The sequence below is a fragment of the Bombus vosnesenskii genome, unplaced genomic scaffold (genome assembly GCF_011952255.1).
Source record: "Bombus vosnesenskii isolate JDL3184/JDL3185 unplaced genomic scaffold, Bvos_JDL3184-5_v1.1 scf7180000013266, whole genome shotgun sequence".
Classification (NCBI taxonomy): domain Eukaryota; kingdom Metazoa; phylum Arthropoda; class Insecta; order Hymenoptera; family Apidae; genus Bombus; species Bombus vosnesenskii.
Window position 1 is genome coordinate 5,617,613 of NW_022882926.1, and position 23,641 is coordinate 5,641,253.

The following is a 23,641-nucleotide window of genomic DNA, read 5'->3' on the forward strand; positions in this document are numbered from 1 at the left end:
CGTTTCTAAGAATTTCTTTTTCACCTATCGTTCACTAACTCGTTAAGAATTAAACAGTGGTTTGCCACGATATTGCAAATACTTCAATTTCTTCTCATAAATCTCACGAAACTGTAGAAAACTAACCGAGAAAAATAGCGGCGAAATATCGCCGCGGTGTTAAGAACAGAGTGTAATAATTATAAATTAATTAAAAACAAGTAGCCAGTGGAATGTTACTTTCACGCAACGTTTGCCTCTAATTGGTTAAGCTTGCGTTACTTTTGCGCCTCTTTGTGCCAGAATAACGTTTGTACCGAGAACGCGTAGCAATATACGTGGACGAAGAAAGGAAGAAGATTTCACCAGGGGATCGGGGAACGATTTGGTTAGCGGGCGAAATGATTCAAGAGCCGTCCGGCCAAGAAACTTCCTGTCGAATGGGCTCGCGCATGATAATAAAACGCGAGGAATGGCGCACGAGCGGATTTTATTTCAACGTTAATTGGCCGCGCACGGTAACCGACCTCCGAAACACTGTCCAAGAATACGAATGTGTTTACGGCACAACGTCGTTTCGCCGCGCCATTGACCCGTTAATGTTCAAACGTCGCACGCTGCCAATGTAGCCCCCTGTGTATTCTACACGTGTCGAGGGTACAACCTTCGGCAAATCTATCTATTCGATCAACGCTCCATTCGAAAGGAATTTCAACATTTCCGCCAACAGGAGAGCAATTTCTATAGCACGCGTGACTTTGATTGAATTCAACGCTTGTCTTTAACACGTGGTTCTTCTGTTGCCGAAGAGTAGCCTTGACGTCTAATCTCATCCAGGAAGTTGTCCAACGATAAATCACGTTTCTTTTGCGAGCCAAGCGTGTTCCAAAGGAATAAAAAAAAGTTTAATTATTGTCGTTAACGTTTGTTTTCAGATGGATTTGTTTCTGGTCACGTTAGCGTGTTCCGGGAACCGAGGCCTTCGTACAGCTCCTTGCTAGTATTGGACAGGCTATCTAATCTCCTTCTAAAATCCTCCGTCGTTAATTCTCCTGTCTTAAACTTTGAACTGTGTTATACGTTATACGAACGAAATAAAAGAAACCTAGACATTCAAAAGATATTACTTCGTTATTCCTCGTCCTCGTTCCAACTTTCAATCCTACCTTCTCTCGAACGGAACAAAATCTCGATCGAGAAACAGCGTTTTTAACGTCATTATTATTCGATCGGCCGGAATAAACGATTTATAAGCGCTAATCACGCCTGGCAGCGTCGAATTGGTCAACCGAAATTCCGCGCGAGCAGCGCGATCCGAACACGACGGTAGACGAGGAGCGGGAACCGGTCGAAGATTAAGAAGTTCAATTAGCCGGTGGAACTTTCGCCGGTTAAGGAGGGCAATGTCGACACACATCCTCGGCTGCAATCGGAACGAAATCGAAAGGGCCCCGGGAGAAGAGTGTCTCGACTCTCTCGTGCCGCGTTCTCGATGGCGAAACTGCCGCGGCAGTTGCCTTTTTGCCGATCGTAAATCCTTTTCGGACAACACTGGCTACCCAAGTGAAAATCTTCGCGGCAATGGCCGATTGTATCCTCCTGGTGCGCGCAACGTCGATGAATCACCTACCTCGAAATCTATCGTTTTAATCATTTTCCGAACGACGCTGTTTCCCGATGGATCGACTTATGAATATTTATCACGTGCTCTGCCAGTTTTCTCATAGCCTCTGGCTGATTCTACATCTCGCGTAGAACGGTTAGAAGTTTGCTCGTCTGCAAACGGGAACCTTCCTTTCGCGACGTTATTTCGAACGAAACGGTTCGTTTATCGACGATAAAACGAGGATAATTTTTTAGCACGGCTATTCGGCCGCTTGTTTTGACTTTACCCGCGGGAGATTTATCACGAGGTAGGTATAACTTGTTGCCACTGGCACACAGAGAAGACACTTGAAATTTATAACCGTTGTTTGTACGATCCGTGGCTAATTGGTTTTCGATGGTTCGTGAAAAGTTGATCGTTTGGGAAAAGTAAGCGGATCAGAACGAGTTCCGGGGTTCGTTACAAAATTCCAGAGGATCTGAATTCGAGAAAATTCGGTACGGTTTCTCGCGCGGTCAATTAGAAATTCCACTTGTATTGTGATTTCATTGGGGGTTTCATAGGTTCGCTAGGTGGTACCGAGCATGATGCAACGAGAAAAGAAATTTCCGCTAATAAATTGCTGTGGTATGCTGCCGTAGGCTTGCACAGGCACTCAAATATCTCGTAAAAGGTAAGAGCCCACGTGCGTGCTTCACCGAGATAAAACCTGACAGCTGCTATTCTTATTATCGGATTATCGATCTATCGGTACCGATCGGTATACAAGCATTTTTCCGTTTTAATTAATCACGAATAAAGAATTAAACGTGACGATACTTTACTCGTTCGTGAAAATTATTCCCCATATTTAATCATTCTCGAAAGATTAATATTTTCCATAAGACATTAAATCTTGATTATTCGATACGTTCTCGGATGTATCCTCGATCGAGAAAATGTCTAATCCGCGAGACCACTTTATGTTCCACGGAAGATTACGGAGAATCCTACTTATAGGGCTGGCGATAGTCGCGACTTATTTCGATTTCGTCGGTTGAAAAGATTAGCTCGTCTGCGAAGATGCAATACGCGAACACCTGGACACCGTGGCGGTACGTACGTGTACGAAAACAGCGGCGTTCCTCGTCAAGTTCCAGCAGCGTTGCGCCGGAGAGACTTGGTCTAGGTCGCCTTTCACTGTCCTACTGACGTCTCGTGGTTAGTTGGTTAGTTGCTCTATTCTACTACGACTACAACTCAATGCCAGCGTGCACGTTGTCGTACAGAGCGACCCAAAAGAAACTGCCGACTCGGAAGGCCAAGCACGTGATTGGATGAGAGAAAAAAAAAAAAAAGAAGAAAAAGAAAAAAAAAGAAACGAAATCTGCCATTCGAGCGTCCAGACATCAGAGAGCCAATGTTTCACGGTTGTCGAAAATATCGTCTCTTCCTGTTCCACGTGTTTCTCGTATAATTCTTTGTATCTACAACTTTTCGCCCGTGGAAGGAAATTAATAATAAGAATATCGAACGACTCGTTCGTCTTTGTATCGTGCGCGCGAAACGAAGAAAGCAATTTCTCTCGGGTGGCCCTCGAACGTCCATCAAAGCGCTTTACAGTGTGCAAAACAGTCTTCGTCGTAACGCGTTTGCGCATCGTAGTCAGAAGCGATCGACTTGCGGCGTAAAACAGCTTGCGAAGAACCATACGAAGGCCTGACAGGACGAAATCGAAGGAAGGAACGTCGATCGTGTAAAGGATCCTTCCGCGTCGAATCGTCGAGTCGGCCTTTGTCCGGACAACGCGTGTCCTGTATCCATGGCACGCTTTTTACCAACATTTCACGGTCAATTGCCCGTCAATTTTCGAAACAGCTTTTTACCATGCTCGACGCGTGTGTACAAAGCTATCCTAATCGATCGTAGGTTCTTAATCGTTTCGAGAATGTCTAGAAACGTTTCGTCATAGAAAAATGCTTAATCGCCTGGTTTTTGTGTGGAAATACTTTCGAGGCAATACCGATAGCGATCCGCGTTGACGCAATAACATTTCTAATTCCCGGGTAGAATCGGGTCGTTATATGGAGCAGAAGTTTGCAATTGGAGAAACTACTTTTTAATTATGCCGTTTAACCCACCGTGAGCAATGAGAATTATACGAAAAACGTCGACGAAGCCATCGAATAGATTCCGATTTCTCACGCGATTCACTTTCGATCGACAGCTCGATCGCGGTGAACGCATGTCGCAAATCTTTGCAAATGCCCCCAAGAAAGTAAGTGGAAAGCAGCGAGATTTATATTCTACTTTGATGTTCCCAGCAAACTTGCTGAACCTGATCTTGAATCTGGTTTACGGTGATACGTTCACATGCACGTGGAGCGGCGTGCTAGAACGCTCAAGAATAATTCCAGCCACTTCTGCGGAACAATAAATAATAAACGCCGCTAAAAACTGGACAGGACGAGTGAGAGACGATTTTCATGTTTTGCCAGTTTCGTATACTCGCCATCGATCCCTAATTCGCACATCGATATTCTTGTCTTTCCTTCTGCTATCTGGACTATGTACACATTTCCATTAGCAGATAATTAAATACGTCCAAGAATAATTTCATTTCGCCTTCCAAGCTATCCATCGTCTTTTACCATTCCTATAACCGTAACTTTCTTAATTTATTTCTTTTTTTCTTCTTTTTTTTTTTTTAAGATACAACCGTCGGTTTTCCACGTTTCTTTATCTTTACTCAGAAAAAAAAAAAAAAAAAAAACGACGTAAAACGAGGGAGAAGCCCGATGCGAAAGCTAATTGCACATGCAAGAAACGAGTGAGAACAATTAAATCAGCGGACTCACAAACGAAAGGTAGAATTACACGGACGTCGATTCCCCTTTCTCAAACAATCATCCAGGATGGCTATAATTCTAATTGAAGTTGAAATAATCGTGCAACGCGCGTGGAAGACGGGACCGTAATCAAGCGAGGATGAAAGTCGTGTTCTGGTGAAGTTGTCTCCGTTAAATCACAGCCGTCGTCGTGAAAATCGAAAGCAGCGAAAGTAATTTCCATGGCTGGGAACAATAGGGGGGAATGCCGATCTCGACCCCGTTCTGGAAAGCAATAAACGCCACGGCAAAAATAGAGATCAGGCGTGTGTATTTATCGAGCGACGAACCAGAGCCAATTTTCCAAGTGAAAATCTCCTATTCTCCGATGTTTTTTCCCCCCTGTGGAATTATAAGTCGTAAATCAACGGCAAAACATAATATCGTGAGCGAATCGAGGACGATCATTCGCGGTGTATACGACGCGAGTCGCGAAATTGAATCTGTATTGAATTCTTGTATTGAATTATTCGAGGCGATTATAGAATCATAATCGAATGGTCGCCACGAGAACAGAGGAGAACAGCTAACCCCTGTCATTAATTAAAATTGAAACGAAACCGGGAACAGGTAGGTACGCGAGGGGAAAAACGAAGCTTAAGCCGAAAGTTCAATTTCCACCGTTTGCCACAGGGCAGCACGGACAACAAAAATTTAATGAAAGAAGCGGCAGGCCAGTAGAGTGAATCGAACGAAAATAAAAGTGAAAGATGAGCTCGTTCGATATCTCGACCGCGACGCGACGTCCCAAAAGAAAGCAAGAGTTTAATGGAAACTAGAACATGAAAATCATGTCATTAGAGCACCGAACGAGACTCGGTGCACGGCCAACGAAAGTCAAACTCGTCCTTGCCTTCTCTTTCTCTATCTTACCGATTTCTTTTTTCCCCGCTGCCGCTCGTTCCCGTAATTCGACGCATGATAAATGCCGCTTCCGAGCTGTAGCAGCCTGTATTTTTTCCTTCGAACCATCGATCAACGGTGGTGCGCACACCTCGAGAAATCGTCCGACACCGGTTGCAACACACGGAGTGTATTTCGATCGTCGATTCTCGAAAATTTATACTATCTCTCGCGGCCATTAATAGTCCAGTCCGATACGGCTCGTAATGATAGATAAACGTCGCTGTATTAATAACAGTCGGTATTCGGACCGGCAATAAACTTCCACGGAAATTACGGGTAATAAAGGCTCAAAAGGTTCGCTTTTTACGCGGTCTTTTACATTAGCTACTCTCTGGGATCTCGTTAACATTGTAGCGGCGATGCTCGTGAGACTAGCCGCAGGATACGCGAGTCGTGTATAGAAACGGGAAAGTCCATCGAAATTGCGAGAAACCTACGAGAACGACTACGTTCGATTCGATATCGCGACGATCGAGGAAGTCCTCCATGACTCGTATTCCATCTTGGTATTTTTTTTTTTTTTTCTACTCTCGTTCTATAGTCGATCGTGTTGTTTCTTTTTGTTTCTTGCGAAACGAGTTCAGCCAAACGATCGTGGATGAAAGGTATCGAACCGGGATCTGTCCTGTTGATTGTCGAGGAATCGTATACGCGTTGGGTAATTTCCGCGGAGAGGTACAACGTGCGAACTAAGATACGTTGGCTACAAGAGACGGTTAAGTAATTTACACCACGTATATAGGTTTCTGGAACGATTTTGCGCCAAGTGTACGGAACTGTTCTCGTGTATGCGAGAAGGATTTACGAACTCTTGCAATTTCAAATGCGTATAAACAGGCATTATTCGAAGATATTGTAAAACTTTATTACGCGAAATTACTCGAACCAAGTTGTATTTAATTATCTAACAAAAATCCAGCCCACTGAAATCAACCCCAATTACGAACCACAATAAACATCGTTCGTGAAATGACATCAGACTCGATTAACCACTTAATCGCTGCAACGAGACGTAATCCAATCTTTACGAACTACCTCCATAAAACCACGCCTACCGTAACACTCGGCCCAAAAGGACCTGAACGACGATTCGATCGTGTAGTAAAATGCAGAATTCCCTTCTACAAAATAACAGGATAAAACGCGTAAGGACGAGCTCTACCTGTTTCCAATCTGTTCGAACGTTATTCCAAGTGAAAAACGTGCAGGAACTTTTACGATCGCGAAGGCCACGTAGATATACCTGTCGAGTACTACATCCACGCAAAGTGCACGTAGGATCAAGTTCGAACTAGGTCTGGGCTACCGTGTATCGATCACGTTTAATTTAAGTTCAAGCCGGATTAGACCTAGTTAGATCAAAGTTACCGCTAGCTTAAGTCTTAAATAGATTCGACTTGTCTAGGTTATACCTAAATCCAATGTCCCGTTATATTTCACGTTCGTAGAAACTCCAAGTAACTCGAGAGTTCTCCAAGGCCGACGGATTGAAAATTCCTAATGAAGGAAACCGAGCGATCGGTGGTAGAAGAGGTAGAAGAGCTTGGTATCCGGTACAAATGACATACTAGCATGACCAAAGTGCAGCGTATTATAGCGGACATACATAGACAGTAACACGGAGCTGCAGCGCATTATGGTGGACACAGCGCGATGTAATAATAGACGTGTATTCACGACCGCGGTGGCCCTTCGCCGCAAATTACCGACAATCATACCCAACGCTATCGGTAGCATCTTTTTTGGCAAATAACACGCTAACTCGTGCTTGTATCCTGACTACGTCAAGGCCGAATGACCGGTGCGCGTATCCACTACACCTCTACACCGACGAATGAAAAATTAACGAAGGAAAGAATTTTAATGAGAAAAGTCTTCTATCTTCTTGCGTACGATATAAATTGAAAATTAAATTATCGAGATACCACACGTAGCTGGTTATTATTCGGAAATTCCCGTTTCCCACTGGAAACCATTGCGATCTAAGAGATCAAAATTCCCTCGCGTACAGGTACAACCACTTACAGCTTGACCACACGCGATCCACCCTCGGTGGGGCAATTGATCGCCAAGCGGTGGCGAGCTTACGTGCATCCTGCCGAATAGAATTATGGCAGGCCGACTCGAAACCGCCTAACCTGCCATCCGTGATACGACTTGTTCAACGTGATTTCCACGAATAAGCGATAGATGGAAACTAACGCAGATCGCATGGACTGCAAGTGGAACGAAAGGTCTCGGGAATTCAACGATTCCAAAAATACTCGACCGCGTGTTTCTACTCGTACGTATCAGGGGTATCGATATTAACTACATCGATCAATCTCGAGGATTACGACACACGAATTGCTATTCCATTAGACGGTAGACAGCGTACGCGGTCAACGAGAGAAGCGAAAAGATCAGCAGACGATCGGTACCCGATTCCCACTTCTGGTGTCCGCGTTTCCCGAGTGTCTGCAACTCGCGTGGCAAGCCACGTGTGTCCGACTTCGCGGTTCTCCAACGTCGAACGACACGACAAACGCAAGCGGGATTGGATATTGCACGTGGGGTACCGGTGCCAGGCGATACGAATCGATTCGAAGCTTTCACGCTTTGGCTATAGGCTAAATACGATACGCGATCTCATCACGAGGATATACGATTTATAATTAGTTGGCGTTCGACTTCGTACGTTTCTATAGTTGTCCGTCCAGGCGTTAGAAACTCTCTTAAGATCATTTTCTACGTTTCAAGCATGTCGAAGGAATTTCAAGCTTTGCTCGGTATAAAGCTACACGCTTAAAGGCCACGTCCGTACGAGATAAAAGACTATCTTCCATAATACGCGCGTACGTACTTCTTCCATAATTAATTTTGCCCGTATCCCGATGTGTAATCGAGTTACGGCGAGTAGCTGATAACGCGCCAAGGTACCGAGAATTTTTTCAACGTGGACGGAAAGTCTTCGATCTCTCGATGCAGCGTGCGAGTGGAGTTGTGCCGTTTCGTTATTCTGCCCTTCATACCCTTCCCACGATTAGTCGGACACACTGAGCCGCTTGCTAGATGCGAACACGTTCTAGCCGGCGGATTATGCGAGTCAAGCGAACACGGTGCACAGGTGTGCCGACGCTAGAGATGGGATCAAACGAGTGAACAATGCACAGCCGATAACGTTTCATCGCGGTGTAGCGTGATAACGAATTATTCGACAGGCGACGACACGATTTCTCAGGTATTTGGATAGCCTAATCGTCACCAGAAACGAAATAACAAAGGAGCTATCGATATAGATAAACAGCGATAGCGATTTTATCAGAGACGCTTGTGTAAGGTCAATTCGCTTAAACATTATTCAATATACATAACGAATATTAAATTCTTATCGACAGAAGTAACACGGTCGTAGCTAATTCACTGTAGTCTAATATCGATCTGGCAAACGAATCTTGAAAACTAATCCAGCTACCTTCCAGGGGAATACGACATTAACTCTTTGCCGAAGAAACTTTACTTTTATTAAAAATACTGCTATGAACGAAGTATGTACGAACGCGTGTACTATTAGGACAATTTCCAAGTGCGCATTATAGAGATCAGGATTATAGTGATCTCAATTTATTATATAAATTTATTTCGAGTGATTTAAACAGACAACTACACCTATCTATAATTAGAACTTACAATTAACTCAGTCGTAAATCCAACTACAACTATTGACTACTGACCACTCTCTCCACCAAGACGTCCTTCTTATACCACAGGTTTCGGTACTCTTACAACGTACAAGTGTTTTACAGCTGTTGACCCAAAATACCCAATGTCCCAAAGAGCTACAGGCATATAGTTCATCGGCATTTGCCATCCTTGCAGTCTGTCAGCGCTTCTATTGTTTTCTACCCGTATTTCATTCAGATTTCTCTAACAATTTTTCCTCGATATTACGGTATTTTAAGCTCGAAGAATAAAAACCACACGATGCAAAGATATCGTATATCGAAGAGTAAAAAATGACATAAAAATAAGCCACGAGTGGCACAATTCAGAACGTAAAGGATTAGAGATGGGAATATCAGGCGAACTTATCCGGACGAGATTAGACGCGACTGAACGTGAGCGCGGTTTGATCCCATCTCTAGTCGACCCACAACACACCGATGCACGCGCGCAGCTGTTTGCCTGCTTGCAAAGTTTTATGCACGCATTTATTTCAAGCGTTCAGCATCTATGTAACCAGCCAGTGCGAGGCCTACCGGCGGTACGTACCCTTAATGAATTCGCGGAAATCTCATTCCCCGCGAATTCTTCGCTACACGCATAAGGCTGTACGCGAAATGAATCGTTCGCTGGTTCGTTACTACCGTCCGGAAATATTCTCGGAATCCGTGGAAAATGGATGTCTTAGAGGTAAGCGATTTCAACCCTTTCGAGGGATTTGTCAAGAATTCGCTTCTTTTCGCCGGCGATCCAGCAACGATCTATGGACGATCCGAGTGCGCGATCAGCGCGAGTCGAACGCTATGAAGAACGTTTCTCGATCCCAATGGACTTCATTGATCGCGTTCACGCTAGATCAGAGGCCTTGAATCTCGATAGAACGGTCGATCGACGCTTCGGAAGCGATCATGCGAGGCGGCGATCGATCGATTTCTGAATAATACACTCTGTGTTTCCGTTATTTAATGTTGGATTACGAGCTTGAAAATTTGTATTTTCCACGTACTCCGAGATATGGCGCGATACACTGCGTCGATTTTATAAAGATTTAAAAATACCGAATTTAGATCTCTTCCCACGGAAGATTTCTGTGCAAAACAACGTTGAGTGCGTCGAGTAGAACTGTCGCTAATAAATCAGCCGTCGATCGGCTTGTCGCGGAGAGAAGAGCTGAAACTCGACTTCGTCGACGAACCTGCCAACGAAACTTCCTTATCTTGTTCTTCGCTGGAACTTCGTGACGTCGAATCACAGAAAATAGATGTTTTATAAATAATTTCAAATCTGTCTGCTCCGATATAACCGTAGAATTGAACGGTATCTTTTTCTAACTCCAAGACTCGATTTGTCTATTTGGATAATAGTAATAAAAATACGCAGCCGTGTCGCTCGATTAACACGTGCAACGACAGTGCGTGAAATTCCGAATCGTGGTGGCGATGGTGCGGCCGTAACAACGACGGCGAGAGTGAAAGAAAGTGAAAAAACCGGGACAGGAGCTATGCACCGGAGAGAAAGAGAAAAAGAGAGGCGAAACTGGCCGGATGACCTCGGTCGTGGAGTTGCAGTTGCAGTGCGACAGGTTCGCAGCTGCGGCTTGTCTCAGATGTCGAGGCTGACGTTGGCGTAGGTGTGAGAGATCTGTGTACACGCGGCGTTTCGTTCGAACGGGCCGGTCGATCTGTGTCATGGCGCCTTTCAGCCGGTTTAAAAGTAAAAGTAATTGATAGATCGCGTCTCAGGCCAGCAAGGATCGTCCTTTGTCGCATCCTGCCGCGTCTCTTCCAGAATCCCAGAGTTTTAACACGACTCAAGGATTAAATATCTCGCGAACCGTGTGATCTGTCATGATCAATTAATCTTACCGTCTTGGCTCTTTATGCTGGCGTTAACCGAGTGCCAATTATAATTTATGGATCTTATCGATTCGATCGGAGTGGTTACTCGTGCGTACGACGAGTGCAAGTGAGAAGATCCGTTCGAGTAGCCGAACTTGGTGATCGGATACGAAGTGCCAGCGCGAGGTATCATCGTTACACGTGTTGTTTACAACGATCGAGATGGAAATTAGAGCCCAGATGCGACCAACTTTTAGATCCAGCAGGTGCGCATCTGTGACCTACTCTCTAAATCGATGGTAAGCACCGGTGACGTAGGCGTAAAACTGCATCGGATCGTTAACACGTGGTGCGACTGTGATGCATAAAACGCGACGTTTTCGATCCGACTATTTTCGAATATGATTCGATCCTCTCGAACGAGACAGACACGGGAGAACGAGAGATGCGAACTTCGATTCGGTTGGAACTTTGAGAAATCCTTTCGAAATGAAAGGAGACGATAAAACGCTTGGTATGGTCGTAATTATAATAGCACGTACTTCTATTCGATGATCAGATGGTTAAGTTTATTAGCGTGGAAAGATTATGAAGATTGGCACGACCGGATTTGAAACTCGAAGCGCTCAATTGAGCGTCACGTGAGCGACGTCTTCCACTCCTAATTTTAGTATCGAAACGACTGTCACCTAGATTATTAATTGGAAAATAGCTTCAAGTGTCCTTCTACGAGCTATTCGGCCAATTTCGTCGGTCCCTCAATGTAGTTTGCAAGCTCAAAGCGAGCTACGGCAATGGAACACTGTGTATTGAAACTTCACAAGGCGACGTTACTTCGCGTTTCAAAGCTCCGCTCAACTAGCACGCCGAAAGCTCGAGCAGCCGAGTACCACGCGAGAATAAAAACAACCAATAGGAAACCGCTGGAGACTTGGTGGGTGGGCAAAATTCGAGCCGAACCTCGTGCGAATACCGTAGCTTTCGATCTTCTTCCTTCGGCGATCTATCTCCGACCAGACGATTATTTCCACGGCAATTTATGTCGGAGCTGGATAACGGTGACACGTATAAATAAACGCGAGGGATAGAAATAATTAACAGAAAAAAGAGAGGTCGCCAACGAGGTGTCGGAAGGAAGAGATGGGGCAGAGGGGAGAGAAAAAGAGGGAAGAGGAGGTGAACGAGAGACGCAGAATCTCTCCCGGATGACCTGAGAGCCTCGAAGCTAGAGAGCGCAGCAGGTACGCAGCTGCGGAATGTCCCATATTCCCATGGTGAACTCGGACGCTCGATAATCGAGATATCGAGCACGTAGGTGCAAACCTGAAGCGCGAACAACACGGTCCCGGCCGGCTTCCACGCGCTTGCATCATACGCATTACACACACTTTGCTTGATGAAACAAATTGGTATGACCTGGTCTAGCCGCTGCTGCTTCTCATCGACACCCTCCGGCTAGCGTTCCTCCCATCCTCCCGATCCCTACCCGTGGCCCCTTCTTTCTTCTTCGTTTCATTGAAGGAAGTCGTTTAAAAGAGAGTCGAGCGATTCTTCGGCTAGAGGCCAATTTCCGTGTAGCAACCGTCAGGCCAGTTTCCTCTATGCTTCTTCTATTTTGCTTCTCTCGGCCAATTTCAATTGATTCCGATTACCATGTGACGCGTCATAGAACGTCGTACAACGTTTCGTCGGCACTTGGATCGCGATTCGAATCTAGCACCAGCTCAACTCTCGCTTCTGAGGCTGGCGAAGTTTACCGATCGCTCGTACTTCTACAAGCATCGTGCCTACCTGTTTCCTTCTTCGAAATTCTTCTACCGAGAGCTCTACTCACGGATTGCCTACTGTCGGGCTGATCCTCGTCCCGCCCATCCCTTCCGTGCCAGAAAACGCATTCAAATATCCCGTGACCTGGTCGAGCTAGCTAAAAAGAAGAAACTGGAGCAAGCATCTCCGGAAACGTTCGTTTTCGTAGGGAGGTAGGAGGCTCTGGATTCGTCCAGCAGCGATCGGGTGAAAATCACCGAAAGTAGGGAGGAGGAAGAGTAGGAGGAGGAGGTCGGGCCTGGTCCGGAAAAGGGAAGGAAGAACGAACGTCAGAGCTCGACTGTAGCGGTAGAGAAGAGGGTGGAGGAAGTGGTGGAAGAAGCGAAGCGCGGCGGAGCAGGAAAAAGGGTTCGGCGCGCATAGTTCAAAGATAGAAGAGCGCAGCAGCACGTTGCACCGACGGGCTGCATGTGCATTGGCTGATAGTGTGCGCATGCACGTAGACACAGGCCGCTCTGCGGCACCGCCATTGAGACCTGACCTACTTTGGGACACACGGTTCGCCGACATCGCGCTTCGCCCGAGTAAAAGCACCGAGCAAAGCACACTCCTTGCTCTCTATGCTCGAGCGTGGGCGGCCAATCTTCCCTTCTCGCTCCCGTTCGCTCTTTTTTCCACTCCCTTGTCCCATCTGTCTCGTTTTTTGCTCCACTCGCATTTTTTTTGTCGACCGCCGTTCTATCTTCTCTTTCTCTCTTTCTCTTATTCCTTCCTCCCTCCTCTCCTCTTTCTTTTTTTTTCCCCATTCTCCCCTTTTTGTCTCCGTGTCTGTATCTTCTTTGTCCCCGTATCCACTTCTTCGCTCGTCTATCTATTCGTCACTCCCCCGAAGCTCGTTTTCTCTTCGTTCTGCCCTCTTCCGCTCTCTCTCCGAATCCCTTTTTGCTCCACTCTCTTTCCGACCGTGTCTCCTTTTTCCCTTCCCATGCTATTCCACCCTCTCGCCCCTTGTTCCCGCGAACCTCGCCGACGATCCCTCCTCGTTTCTCCCTTGATCTCTACGTCTCATTTTTGCTCTATTCACGACCCTCTATTCGCTCGTTCGCCTCTTTTTCGTCGTCTCTCTTTCGCACCCTCGTCCCGTTGCCTTTTTATCTTCGTTTCACACTCTCTCTCTATCGCCTTTTCCACCCTCTCCTCCGCTGTCCGGGTCCTCTGTTCCCGCTCAGCAGGTATAATACAGCCGTTTTCGGTGCAGCCTGGCCGCATGTATCGAGAGATTTCGAGTGCATTGGCCTAGATACTCCGCAACTGGGCGCACCGTTTCGTACGAATTTTCTGCTAAACGCAGATTTTTCCCTCGGGTATATACCCGCACGATGAGACTGAAAATTCTTCGCGGAGAAACAGACATAGAGTCTCCTCGTGAATCGAGTCGAACAATTTTGTATCTGGATCGAATCTGCTTCTCGCCTTCTCGCCGAGGCGAAAGATTTCACCCGCGGGAAGCTCGCGAATGAAACGCTTCCTCTACGATCAGAGAAAATCGTTGGAAATGGAGAAAACACGAACCACGAGAATTCGCGTGCGAATCGCAGAGACTCTCGGTGTCCGCGTTTGCAATTTCCAAGATTCGTTATCGAAACTTCTCGATCTTTCCATTTTACCCGTGGATCCGCGACTACATAAGTATTCGCAATTTGGAAACAAGAAGACGAACCACGGCGACGACACCGGCAATTGCAGAGAGGAAAACGAAAGTTGGACGACGCAAAGAAAAGTCTGTGACTGGTTCAAGGTAACCACTCGTTAGCTCAAGATGAACGATTCAATTAACACGTTTAGGCAGCGAAAGACAGAGACACGGGGCGAGAGAAGGTACGAACGGCTCGTAATTGCTGAATTATCGACGATCATTAAAGCGCGCGACTGCGTTTACGATCGTGTGCCTTTAGCTTTATGATCGCACGAACAGATCCCATAAAGATTTTCAACGCATAAACTCTTATCAGTGCGCGTGCAGACTGCCGCTGCACGCGAAACAGCCAGGCAGGCAGAGCATAAGAACGAGACGAGACGTTTCGTTCGGACCGATCGATTCGATTCCTTCCAGAGACGAGAGTCAGATTCGAGTTTTCTGCTGGAGTTACGTCGCGACGTATACAGAAACGTCAAGTTTACGCTCTTGGCTTTCGGCTATAAGAGCGCGAAAATATATTTCGACGAGCGTAATCGAGCTCGTCCCACGAGCATCGTTGCGCAAATCGTGAACGAAAGCGAGGATGGTATGGTCGGTGCGAAACGGAAACGAGAAGAACCGAACGAACGACCTCGGGGCAGAAGGCTGATTATCTTAACGACACGGGATACCTATGTGGATCCTTTCACCAATAACGTATTTAAACATTGTCGCTTTATGGTTTAAAAGTAAAAAGAGAAATCGAGAGGGAAAGCAGCCGCGTTTGAACGCGAGCAATCAATTTGCATGAACGAAATATTTGTCTCCTGAAATTCGGCGCTGTCCACTTTCTCGTTGTTCCGGGTCTTCGTTCTCCGTCTCTTTAACGTGCAACAACACGCTTTATGATTCTTGTCGCGTCATCCTAAACGCGGCTTTGAAACCTGTTTAGAGTCGGTTCTATGTTTAGTTTACTAAAATACACTCGGCTCCGCGATACGGGTGTTCCTCATCTTCGAATCTAGTTCAAATCCTACAAGATTTGCGCGCCGACGCGTTGACAAAGAGACAATGAGCATGATGGCGTGAAACATCGGTTCGGGGCTTTTGCTTGTCAACCTAAACAAACTCGCGGATGCCTCGCGCGTTCCTCCAGAAACGGATCCACAAATAATCCGGCCAGTCTTCTGTAAATTCACCTTGAAACGGTTATCCACCCGTTCTCTCGCGAATCGGATGCACGCGCGCCATGCATCGCGCGTAATAATAAAATCATTACAGTGATTTATACTTAGCTTTGTAATTAAATCGTAATAAAATTGGACGATTATCCGGATAAATTTGAACAAACGGTGTATACATAGATGTGTAGATAACGTACAGATAGACCACGTCTAGACGCCGATCGTGAGATTACAGCTTTCGCTATGAATCCATCAATCGAGAATTTCTCTGGATTAAAAGATTCTTGTACGGTCGCCTATCTTACAGCGAAATTTTCTGGACGACACGACGTTCCATTCATCTAACGTTTCTTTTCATCCGTGTTTCTACGCTGTCATAATCGCTACCATCTATCCAATCTCGAATTATCCCAGCCACGTAGCTGACGATTTTCTCCTGCATCTCGTTGAATTCGTTTCGAACGATTAAACGAGGAATAGCAGCGCGAGAGTACGTTTGATCGTGCAAGATCGACGTGCACGGTGGTTGAAAGACGAGCGTATTGGCGAATTGACAGGTCTACGGGCAAATACACGTGCCATCGATTCTCGCAAGTTGAGAAATCGCTGCACGGGAGAGGCAGGAGAGCTTGCAGCCCCCGTCAACTGGGTCAACGTGACATCGCGACGCTCTCGACGCACGTGCAAACATCTCGAAACGACGCACGCATGTGCAGCGAGCAGTTCGCCTGGATTTCGCCGTCGTCGATCAATGACGTCTGGAAAATGTTTCGTTGCCACTTTCCTACGGTCTTCGTGGAACTTTTGCGCGTGGGACGTAAAACGATCTGGTTCGAGCTCCATCTTCGCGAGATGCTACACGTTTAAATCACGCTTTCCATGGATTTCGTAACGGATCGTTAACTTTGCCGATACTCGGGCGAGACTCGATTTCAACTAATAATCGAATTCATGTTTTCTTAGATACAGAAAGAATCGATAGAAGAGAAGCTGCGTATCGCGATTACTCTCGAGAGAAAATGAAACGCGTCCCGAAATAGAATGCGTTGTTACCTCTTCCGAAAATCCGTTCGTGTAACAGCAACACGTCCAAGTCCAAGTATCCCACAGACTGACTGTACGCCGTAAAGCACCAGAAGCACTCGATATTCCGCGTCGCGCTCGCGCATTCCCAAATCGAACGTGTGTCGTCGAGCCGCGCGCGTGGTCCTCGAAACAAAAAAAGAGGAACGACGAACAAAAGAGGCAAAAACGAGGAACGAACCGAGTGAAAGTGCGAGCCGTCTCGAATTCGCGATTAGAGGGGCCGTGGAGGAGCGGCCGAGGGCCAGGAGACACGACGCGCGCGCCACGCCAGGCCCCGAAAAAGGCGAATCACCTCTCGTCGAAAGTTGCTCTTCTGAACCGAGAGTGTTGCGACTTGACGGGAGAGTCGAGGGTGGAGGAGGATCGCGTACGAAATAACAGGCGGTCCGAACTGCGCAAATGTTTGCGAAATGACGTCAAAAAACTCGCCAGGTTCGCCGATTACTCGCACGCGGTCGCTGAACGCACGCGGAATCCACGAGGGGGCCTGGGCAGCGATCGTCCTCAACGAAAAGAGGTTCCTAGAATTCTCGTATGCCTGATAGAAGCTACGAAAAATGTTTCGACGAATTATACCAATGGTAAAAGTAAAAATGGAATCGGCCAGATCCGTCGATGGAATAGACGATATTCCAAGTTAATTTACGGCGATTACAAGCGTTCGTGAGACGTAAACGACGGCTTCCAAGAAAAATTTCTCCGCAATTATTCTTAAATGCTGGCAGATTCAACCGGGAGTGGCTACTCAGTGGTCACCGCTAATTACTCTTCGGTGATGAAAGAAAGATATCCGAACAACCGTGCGCCGCCAGTAAGGGTAACCACACGAACGAAGAATTCTGAGATTTCAGCAACGATTCGCACGGCTCTTCCGTGAACTTGTTCCAGCTTAAAAGGCTTCCACGTCCAATATTGAAAAAAGGTGACCAACTGACCGGAATTTCAATTGCTTCGAGCATCGATTTGGACCAATACCAAGGATTTTGTAAAAAAAAAACAAGCAAGAAAAAACTGTTAGACAGAAACGATCCAGCGAGAAAAAAGATCTGGCCAGCATCCACGCCCAAACGCCAAATTTCCGATAGAAATCAACCTGTCGAAAGAAAAGGTCGAAAGACGACTGCGTAAAAAATGCTGGCTGGGAAAGCTGGTGTTCGAAAACGCTTGGAAAAAAATAGGGAAGCTGTTGGTGGAAAACTGAGCAAGGAAACGTCGTTGAACACGCTGAAAGATAATACACGGCCAAGGAGCAAGAGAGAGGAAATACTCGGCAAGATATGCTCGTTTTACCTGGCTGCGATGCACACGAATGCATTTCCACCCCCTATTCATACGCGCGACGGTGGTAGCTGCTGTGACCCACTTCCATCTCCGGGAATAAACGGCACACCACCCACGCACACGGGATTCTCTTCGAGTTTCATTCGAACACGGAGACCATTGACTTGCCGCATCGTTGTTTCAACGAGGATACCGCTGAGAATGTTTTCCGTGGTCCTCTACAAGGTAAAGCTGGGGAATATGATTGCAGATATGGTACAGTATGTAACATTTTGAGCGGCGATATCGCGCGCTGGATCTCATAAATACGGATGGTCATACAAAAGGAAGAACAGAAACAATTTAAATTAAAAATCCAAGAGCGAAGATATCACGTGTGGAATGGGGATCGAATAGCTACGGCCGATTCCGAAAGTACTATCGATGACATTCCAAGGAGCTTAAAGCAAATATCGTGGATGCCAGGCATCGGCCGAGTACGAGAAGAAAGCAAGCGTCGAAAAGCATGGCAAAAGCAGAAAGTGGAACAGCGGTCGAATTGAAAGCCTCGTTCGGAAACTAACAGACGTTTATGAGACACTGGAATCCGAAGAACGGCCGGTATCTCGTCGTGGAGGCTCGGTATCGAGCAACCGTGAACCGCCTACACGGTCACGATGCAATCGCAGGCAAATTGGAGAAACTGATAGGGCAAAACTGTTGCGATCGCGCTCCTTCCGTCATCAGAAATAAATTGGAAAAGAAACGGCCAATTTTTCGTTCCAACCGTCTCCGCTCGCCTTTTAGTCGTTCCGCTACTTCTAGTTCTGGAATTATCGATCTATCGTTCGAATCACCAATGCTATTCTTAATTGTTATCCTTCGATCGAACTCTAGATAGTTATCCTTAAATTCCGATATCGAACATCAAAAAAATAACATCGTGTTTCGATCATTCGCGGAGAGACGCGATCGCGAGATATCACGTCAACGAGAGTTGTAAGTTCTCGTTACGATTGAACTATCGACGCCACGAACTGATCGATTCCCTTATTTCGATTATGATAATAAGGGTAGTTCAATGAAATCTCACAGAATCAACACAACTAAATTAATGTTTATTGCACAACTTATTAACTAGAAAATCTAAATGGAATAACAAAAGGAAATGTGACAATGTAATGCGCGATACAAAATATGTGTAGACTGTTTGGCTTCTCGAAACGTTCTGATTCTTTCTGGAAGGCGACCCCCACTACCTTCGGATCACGCCACCGTCTTTTACGCCAGATCAAATAACGGCCACGAATCGACGTTTCTGGAGGTCGCTCTGCTTAATGAACCATGCGCTTGCCACTACAATGTTTATTTTGCCGGGCAGCCGCGACGATCCGTCTGTGACATTATAGTGCCGCGACCGACAGTGAAGAATATGATCTATGGCAAGCCGCATGGCGTAACATCCTCCCCCCGTTGAGAGGGTACCGATCAAATTAGCGAGATGTGGTTGAAGTTCCCATCTTAGTTCGTCTCGGTGGCTAGTTGTTCGGGTTTCTCGAGATCGGGTTGAATTGGCAGTGGGACAAGCCTTTTGACGGCCCGATCCAAAACGCTCTTTGCCGTCTGAACTGTAGCTGTCCGGATGACACCATCGGCGCCTGGATGAACCTTGATAACTCGGCCCAGAGGCCAATGCATGGAGGGAACGTTGTCCTCTCTGAGGATGACGATTGTGCCTTTTTGGATGCCGTGTCCACCCTTGCTCCACTTATTGCGGTTGGTTAACTCGTTCAAATACTCCTTATGCCAGCGGTTCCAAAAATGCTGTTTAAGCTGTTGGATATGCTGCCATCTGGAGAGTCGGTTCGATGGAATGTCTCTGAAATCTCGATCACGTAAGCACATTAGTGAATCGCCAATGAGAAAATGTCCGGGAGTGAGGACTAGGAGATCGTTTGGATCGGTGGAGATAGGAGTTAGCGGGCGGGAATTGAGGACTGCTTCTATTTCTATGATAAGAGTATTCAATTGTTCAGAGGTGAGTAACTCGTTGCCGGCTACACGCCTGAGGTGGCGTTTAAATGACTTCACCGCTGCTTCCCATAGCCCACCGAAATGCGGCGAATGAGGGGGAATGAAGCGCCATTCGATTTGTTTGTCGGCTAAAAATGCGGTTACTTTTTCCTTGTGATCGTCCGATTGTAATAAATCGTGAAGCTCTCGTAATTCGTTGCTTGCTCCTCTGAAGTTGGTGCCGTTATCAGAATGGATGGTGGAGCAATAGCCTCGTCGAGCGATAAATCTGCGAAGAGCGGCGATGAAGGCTTCGCTAGTGAGATCGTCAACGAGCTCGATGTGTACCGCTTTAATTGCTAGGCATACGAAAATGGCTACGTATACTTTTATCTGACGACGGTTACGATCTCGTTTTTCCTTGATGTGGAACGGCCCGCAGTAATCGACGCCGACGTTTGTAAATGGGCGAGATTCCGTTACTCGCGCCTCCGGCAGATTACCCATCACGTATTCTACCGGCGGTGGTTGAGCGCGGCAGCAGCGGACGCAGCCTTTGATCGCCCGCCATACTTGACTTCGACCGTCAACGGGCCAGTATCTTTGTCTTACTGCGTATAACGTAGCCTGCGTTCCGGAATGCATGTGGATCTTGTGCTCGTGGTCTATGATGCGTGTTGTAACGGATGACTTAGGTAATACTATGGGATGTTTCTGGGCGAAGGTCATCGACGAATGACTGAGTCGACCCCCGACTCGCAATATTCCTTCCTTGTCTATGAACGGATTGAGTCGCGTGAGCTTACCCTTTATCGCCGCGTTCCGATCTTTTTGGAGTGTGCGAATTTCCTCGGAGAAATGGATGTTTTGCAACAATTTTATCAGTTTATTGTGCGTTATGCGTAATTCAGTAACGGTTAGGGGTGCCGCTCGGTTCCTTTTCTGTTTCCAACGGAGGCAACGAGCTATGATTCGTATCAACTTGGGCCAGGATGAATACCTTTGCAACAAACAGTAATCGGGGGGGTTTGTGGACAGACAAATCGCCCCCTTCTGTTCCGGTACTTCAATTTGCGGTGTTAGCGTCCATGTCGGCCAATAGCCTTCCGACTGGTAGAGCCATGCAGGACCGTGCTGCCAGATGGTTGGGCGCAGAAACTCTTCGGGTGTTTGGCCGCGTGATATTAAGTCCGCGGGATTGTCGTCGGTAGGAACGTGGCGCCAATCACGGATGCTGGTTTTTGTTTGAATTTCGGAGACTCTGTTAGCGACGAATGTTTTAAGGGTGTGAGGTGATGTATTGAGCCAATGGAGGACGATAGTGGAATCGGTCCAATAGATAGTTCGAGTAATTTTGTGTGATAGGGCTTGTTGTATTGTCGACATCAGGGACGTAAGAAGGAGTGCTCCGCTCAGCTCGAGCCGAGGAATGGTCTGGCACTTGAGTGGGGCGACTTTCGATTTTGCGGTTAAAAGTTGGGTCCAAACACGGCCGTTGGTGTTAAGGGTTCGAAGATAAATACAGGCTCCGTAAGCCTTTTCGCTGGCATCGCAGAAACCATGCAGTTCAATTTCCATTGCGGACTCGATTATTGCCTTGCGTGGGAACCTGACGTTGTTTAATAAGGGTAATTGGGCATAGTACCTTTCCCACTCTGTATGTAACTCGATCGGAAGTGATTCATCCCAATCGATTTTCGACGACCATATTCGTTGAAGTAGCATCTTGGCCCGAACAATCACCGGTGCGAGCAGACCGAGCGGATCGTAAATTTTTGCAATCTCCGAGCTGATGATTCGTTTCGTGACTCGAGACGGCGTGGGTTTGACTTCGACCGAGTAAAGAATAGAGTCGTCGGATGAATTCCATAACACTCCCAGCGTCTTCAAGGTTTGCGAGTCGCCCAAAAAATGTTGGTGATTTGTTTCTTCTAAGGAGAGTCCGTGTAATAAGTCATTATCGTTTGACGCCCATTTTCGTATGTTTAAGCCGGCCAGTTGAAGTAAATTGGTGAGTTCTGTTCTGAGCGTGAGGGCTTCGTCCTTCGTTTCAGCTCCGGTGAGAGCGTCGTCGACGTAGAAATCCCGCTGCAGTACCTGTGCTGCACGTGGAAATCGATGTCCTTCGTCCTCTGCCAGTTGCTTGAGGCACCGAATAGCTAGATACGGGGCTGCGGATAAACCGAACGTTACAGTGTTAAGCTCATATGTTTCTGTTTCTCCACTCGCGCTGCGCCATAATATCCTTTGATATTTCCGATCCTCTGGTCGTACGAGGAATTGCCGATACATTTTCTCGATGTCGCCGGTGAGTACGTATTGATGAGCGCGGAATCTAATTAATATATAAAATAAATCTTCCTGTAACTTGGGTCCTGTGTGAAGTGTATCGTTTAAGGAGGTTCCGGTAGTGCTTGGTGCCGATCCGTCGAAAACTACACGGAGTTTGGTGGTTTGACTCGATGCTTTGGTCACGCCATGATGGGGTAAATAGTATCCGTTGTCGTCGGAGTGGTTGTCATTGACCTTCGTCATGTGTCCCAACGCCAGGTATTCCTGTATTACCGTTCGATATTCTGATTCGAAGCGTTTGTCGTGCTGGAATCGGCGATTGAGTGAGGCGAGTCGTTTACTCGCCAGCGTTTTAGATGATCCGAGTGACTGAAGCTGATCGTTGAAAGGTAGAGCGACGATGTATCGTCCTTCGCTGGTGCGTCGGGTGTGGGCTTGGAAGTGTTCTTCGCATCGTCGATCTGCCTCTGAGATATGTTTAATTGAGGGTCCTTCATCGATTTCCCAAAACCGCGCGAGGTCTGCTTGTAAAGTCGTCGTGGATGTGTGAAATATGTTTGTAGCGGTTTGGGAAGTTGGACTCCCCCCGATTACCCATCCGAATCGCGTCTTTTGCAGACGCAGTCCGGGCTCGTCTGGCTGCGTGAGGTTGACTTGTCCCACACACATCGACGCGAGTGTTGAACCTGAGCTTAATAGTACATCTATCGGAGCTGGTAAATGAAATCGTGGATCGGCCAATTTGAGATTTTTTGGTATCTCAAGTGTCGAACGATCGATGGGTTCGCTGGGAATTAAGGTTGATATGATTGGAATGATAAGGAACGTTAATGTCCGCGTGTATGTACCGTCAGTGGAAGTGATCGTGGCCGTGATGTGTCGCTTAGAGGTCGTTGTCAAGGTATCTAGAGCTCCGATCGGGACCGAACATTTGTTTTGCCTTATCCTTAACGATTTTGCTAATTCCTCGGTAATGAAGTTCATACTGGATCCGGTGTCGAGCAACGCTCGACAACGGATTGGTTGCTGTTTATCATTCAAAATATTAATCTGCGCTGTGATGACTAGATCATTGGACAGTAATTCGGATGCTATTGGTTTGATATGTTCGGTCATGAACGGAGTCGTCGATCGTCGGCGTCATTGGTTGTGTGTTCGTTTGTCACTGGGCGGTGGACTTGCAGACGCGGCTGTTCGTGGTGTTTCCGATCTGTGGTCTGTTGTGTGCCTTTTGCGACGAGTGGGTGATACGTAGGGTGGTGAAGAAGGTGTTGTGGATCGGCTATTTGATGGGGAAGATTTCGGGCTGGACGTGCTGGAACGAGACCCTGAATGGCGTTTTGTCCTATGCAGCATTGTATGATGTCGTTCTCCGCATACGCGACATGATCCTGCGAAACAATGCTTCGTTGTGTGCCCTTTCCCGAGGCAGTTGAGGCATAGTGATGCCCTTTTGACCTCCC

General features: G+C 46.8%; 2 protein-coding genes across 5 annotated transcripts in view; both read right to left on the reverse strand.

The window, feature by feature from the left end:
• LOC117230146 (solute carrier organic anion transporter family member 74D) overlaps positions 1 to 23,641 on the reverse strand; it is a 92,935-nt gene that overhangs the window by 19,328 nt on the left and 49,966 nt on the right. The window contains exon 1 of one of the 4 annotated variants that reach the window (XM_033487274.1): positions 16,581 to 16,690. The exons of 2 other annotated variants lie outside the window; for them this stretch is intronic. The gene's annotated coding sequence lies outside the window, so the exon portion shown is untranslated. Of the gene's footprint in view, positions 1 to 12,314; positions 12,741 to 16,580; positions 16,691 to 23,641 lie in introns of those variants that run through there. One more of the 4 variants, XM_033487273.1, reaches the window with a different exon arrangement.
• On the reverse strand, positions 17,942 to 23,294 carry LOC117243626. The gene is made up of 3 exons (XM_033511269.1): positions 23,027 to 23,294; positions 19,965 to 22,057; positions 17,942 to 18,112 (listed from the first exon to the last, which is right to left on the reverse strand). The coding sequence occupies exons 1-3, from the start codon at positions 23,292 to 23,294 to the stop codon at positions 17,942 to 17,944; spliced, it is 2,532 nt and encodes an 843-aa protein (XP_033367160.1).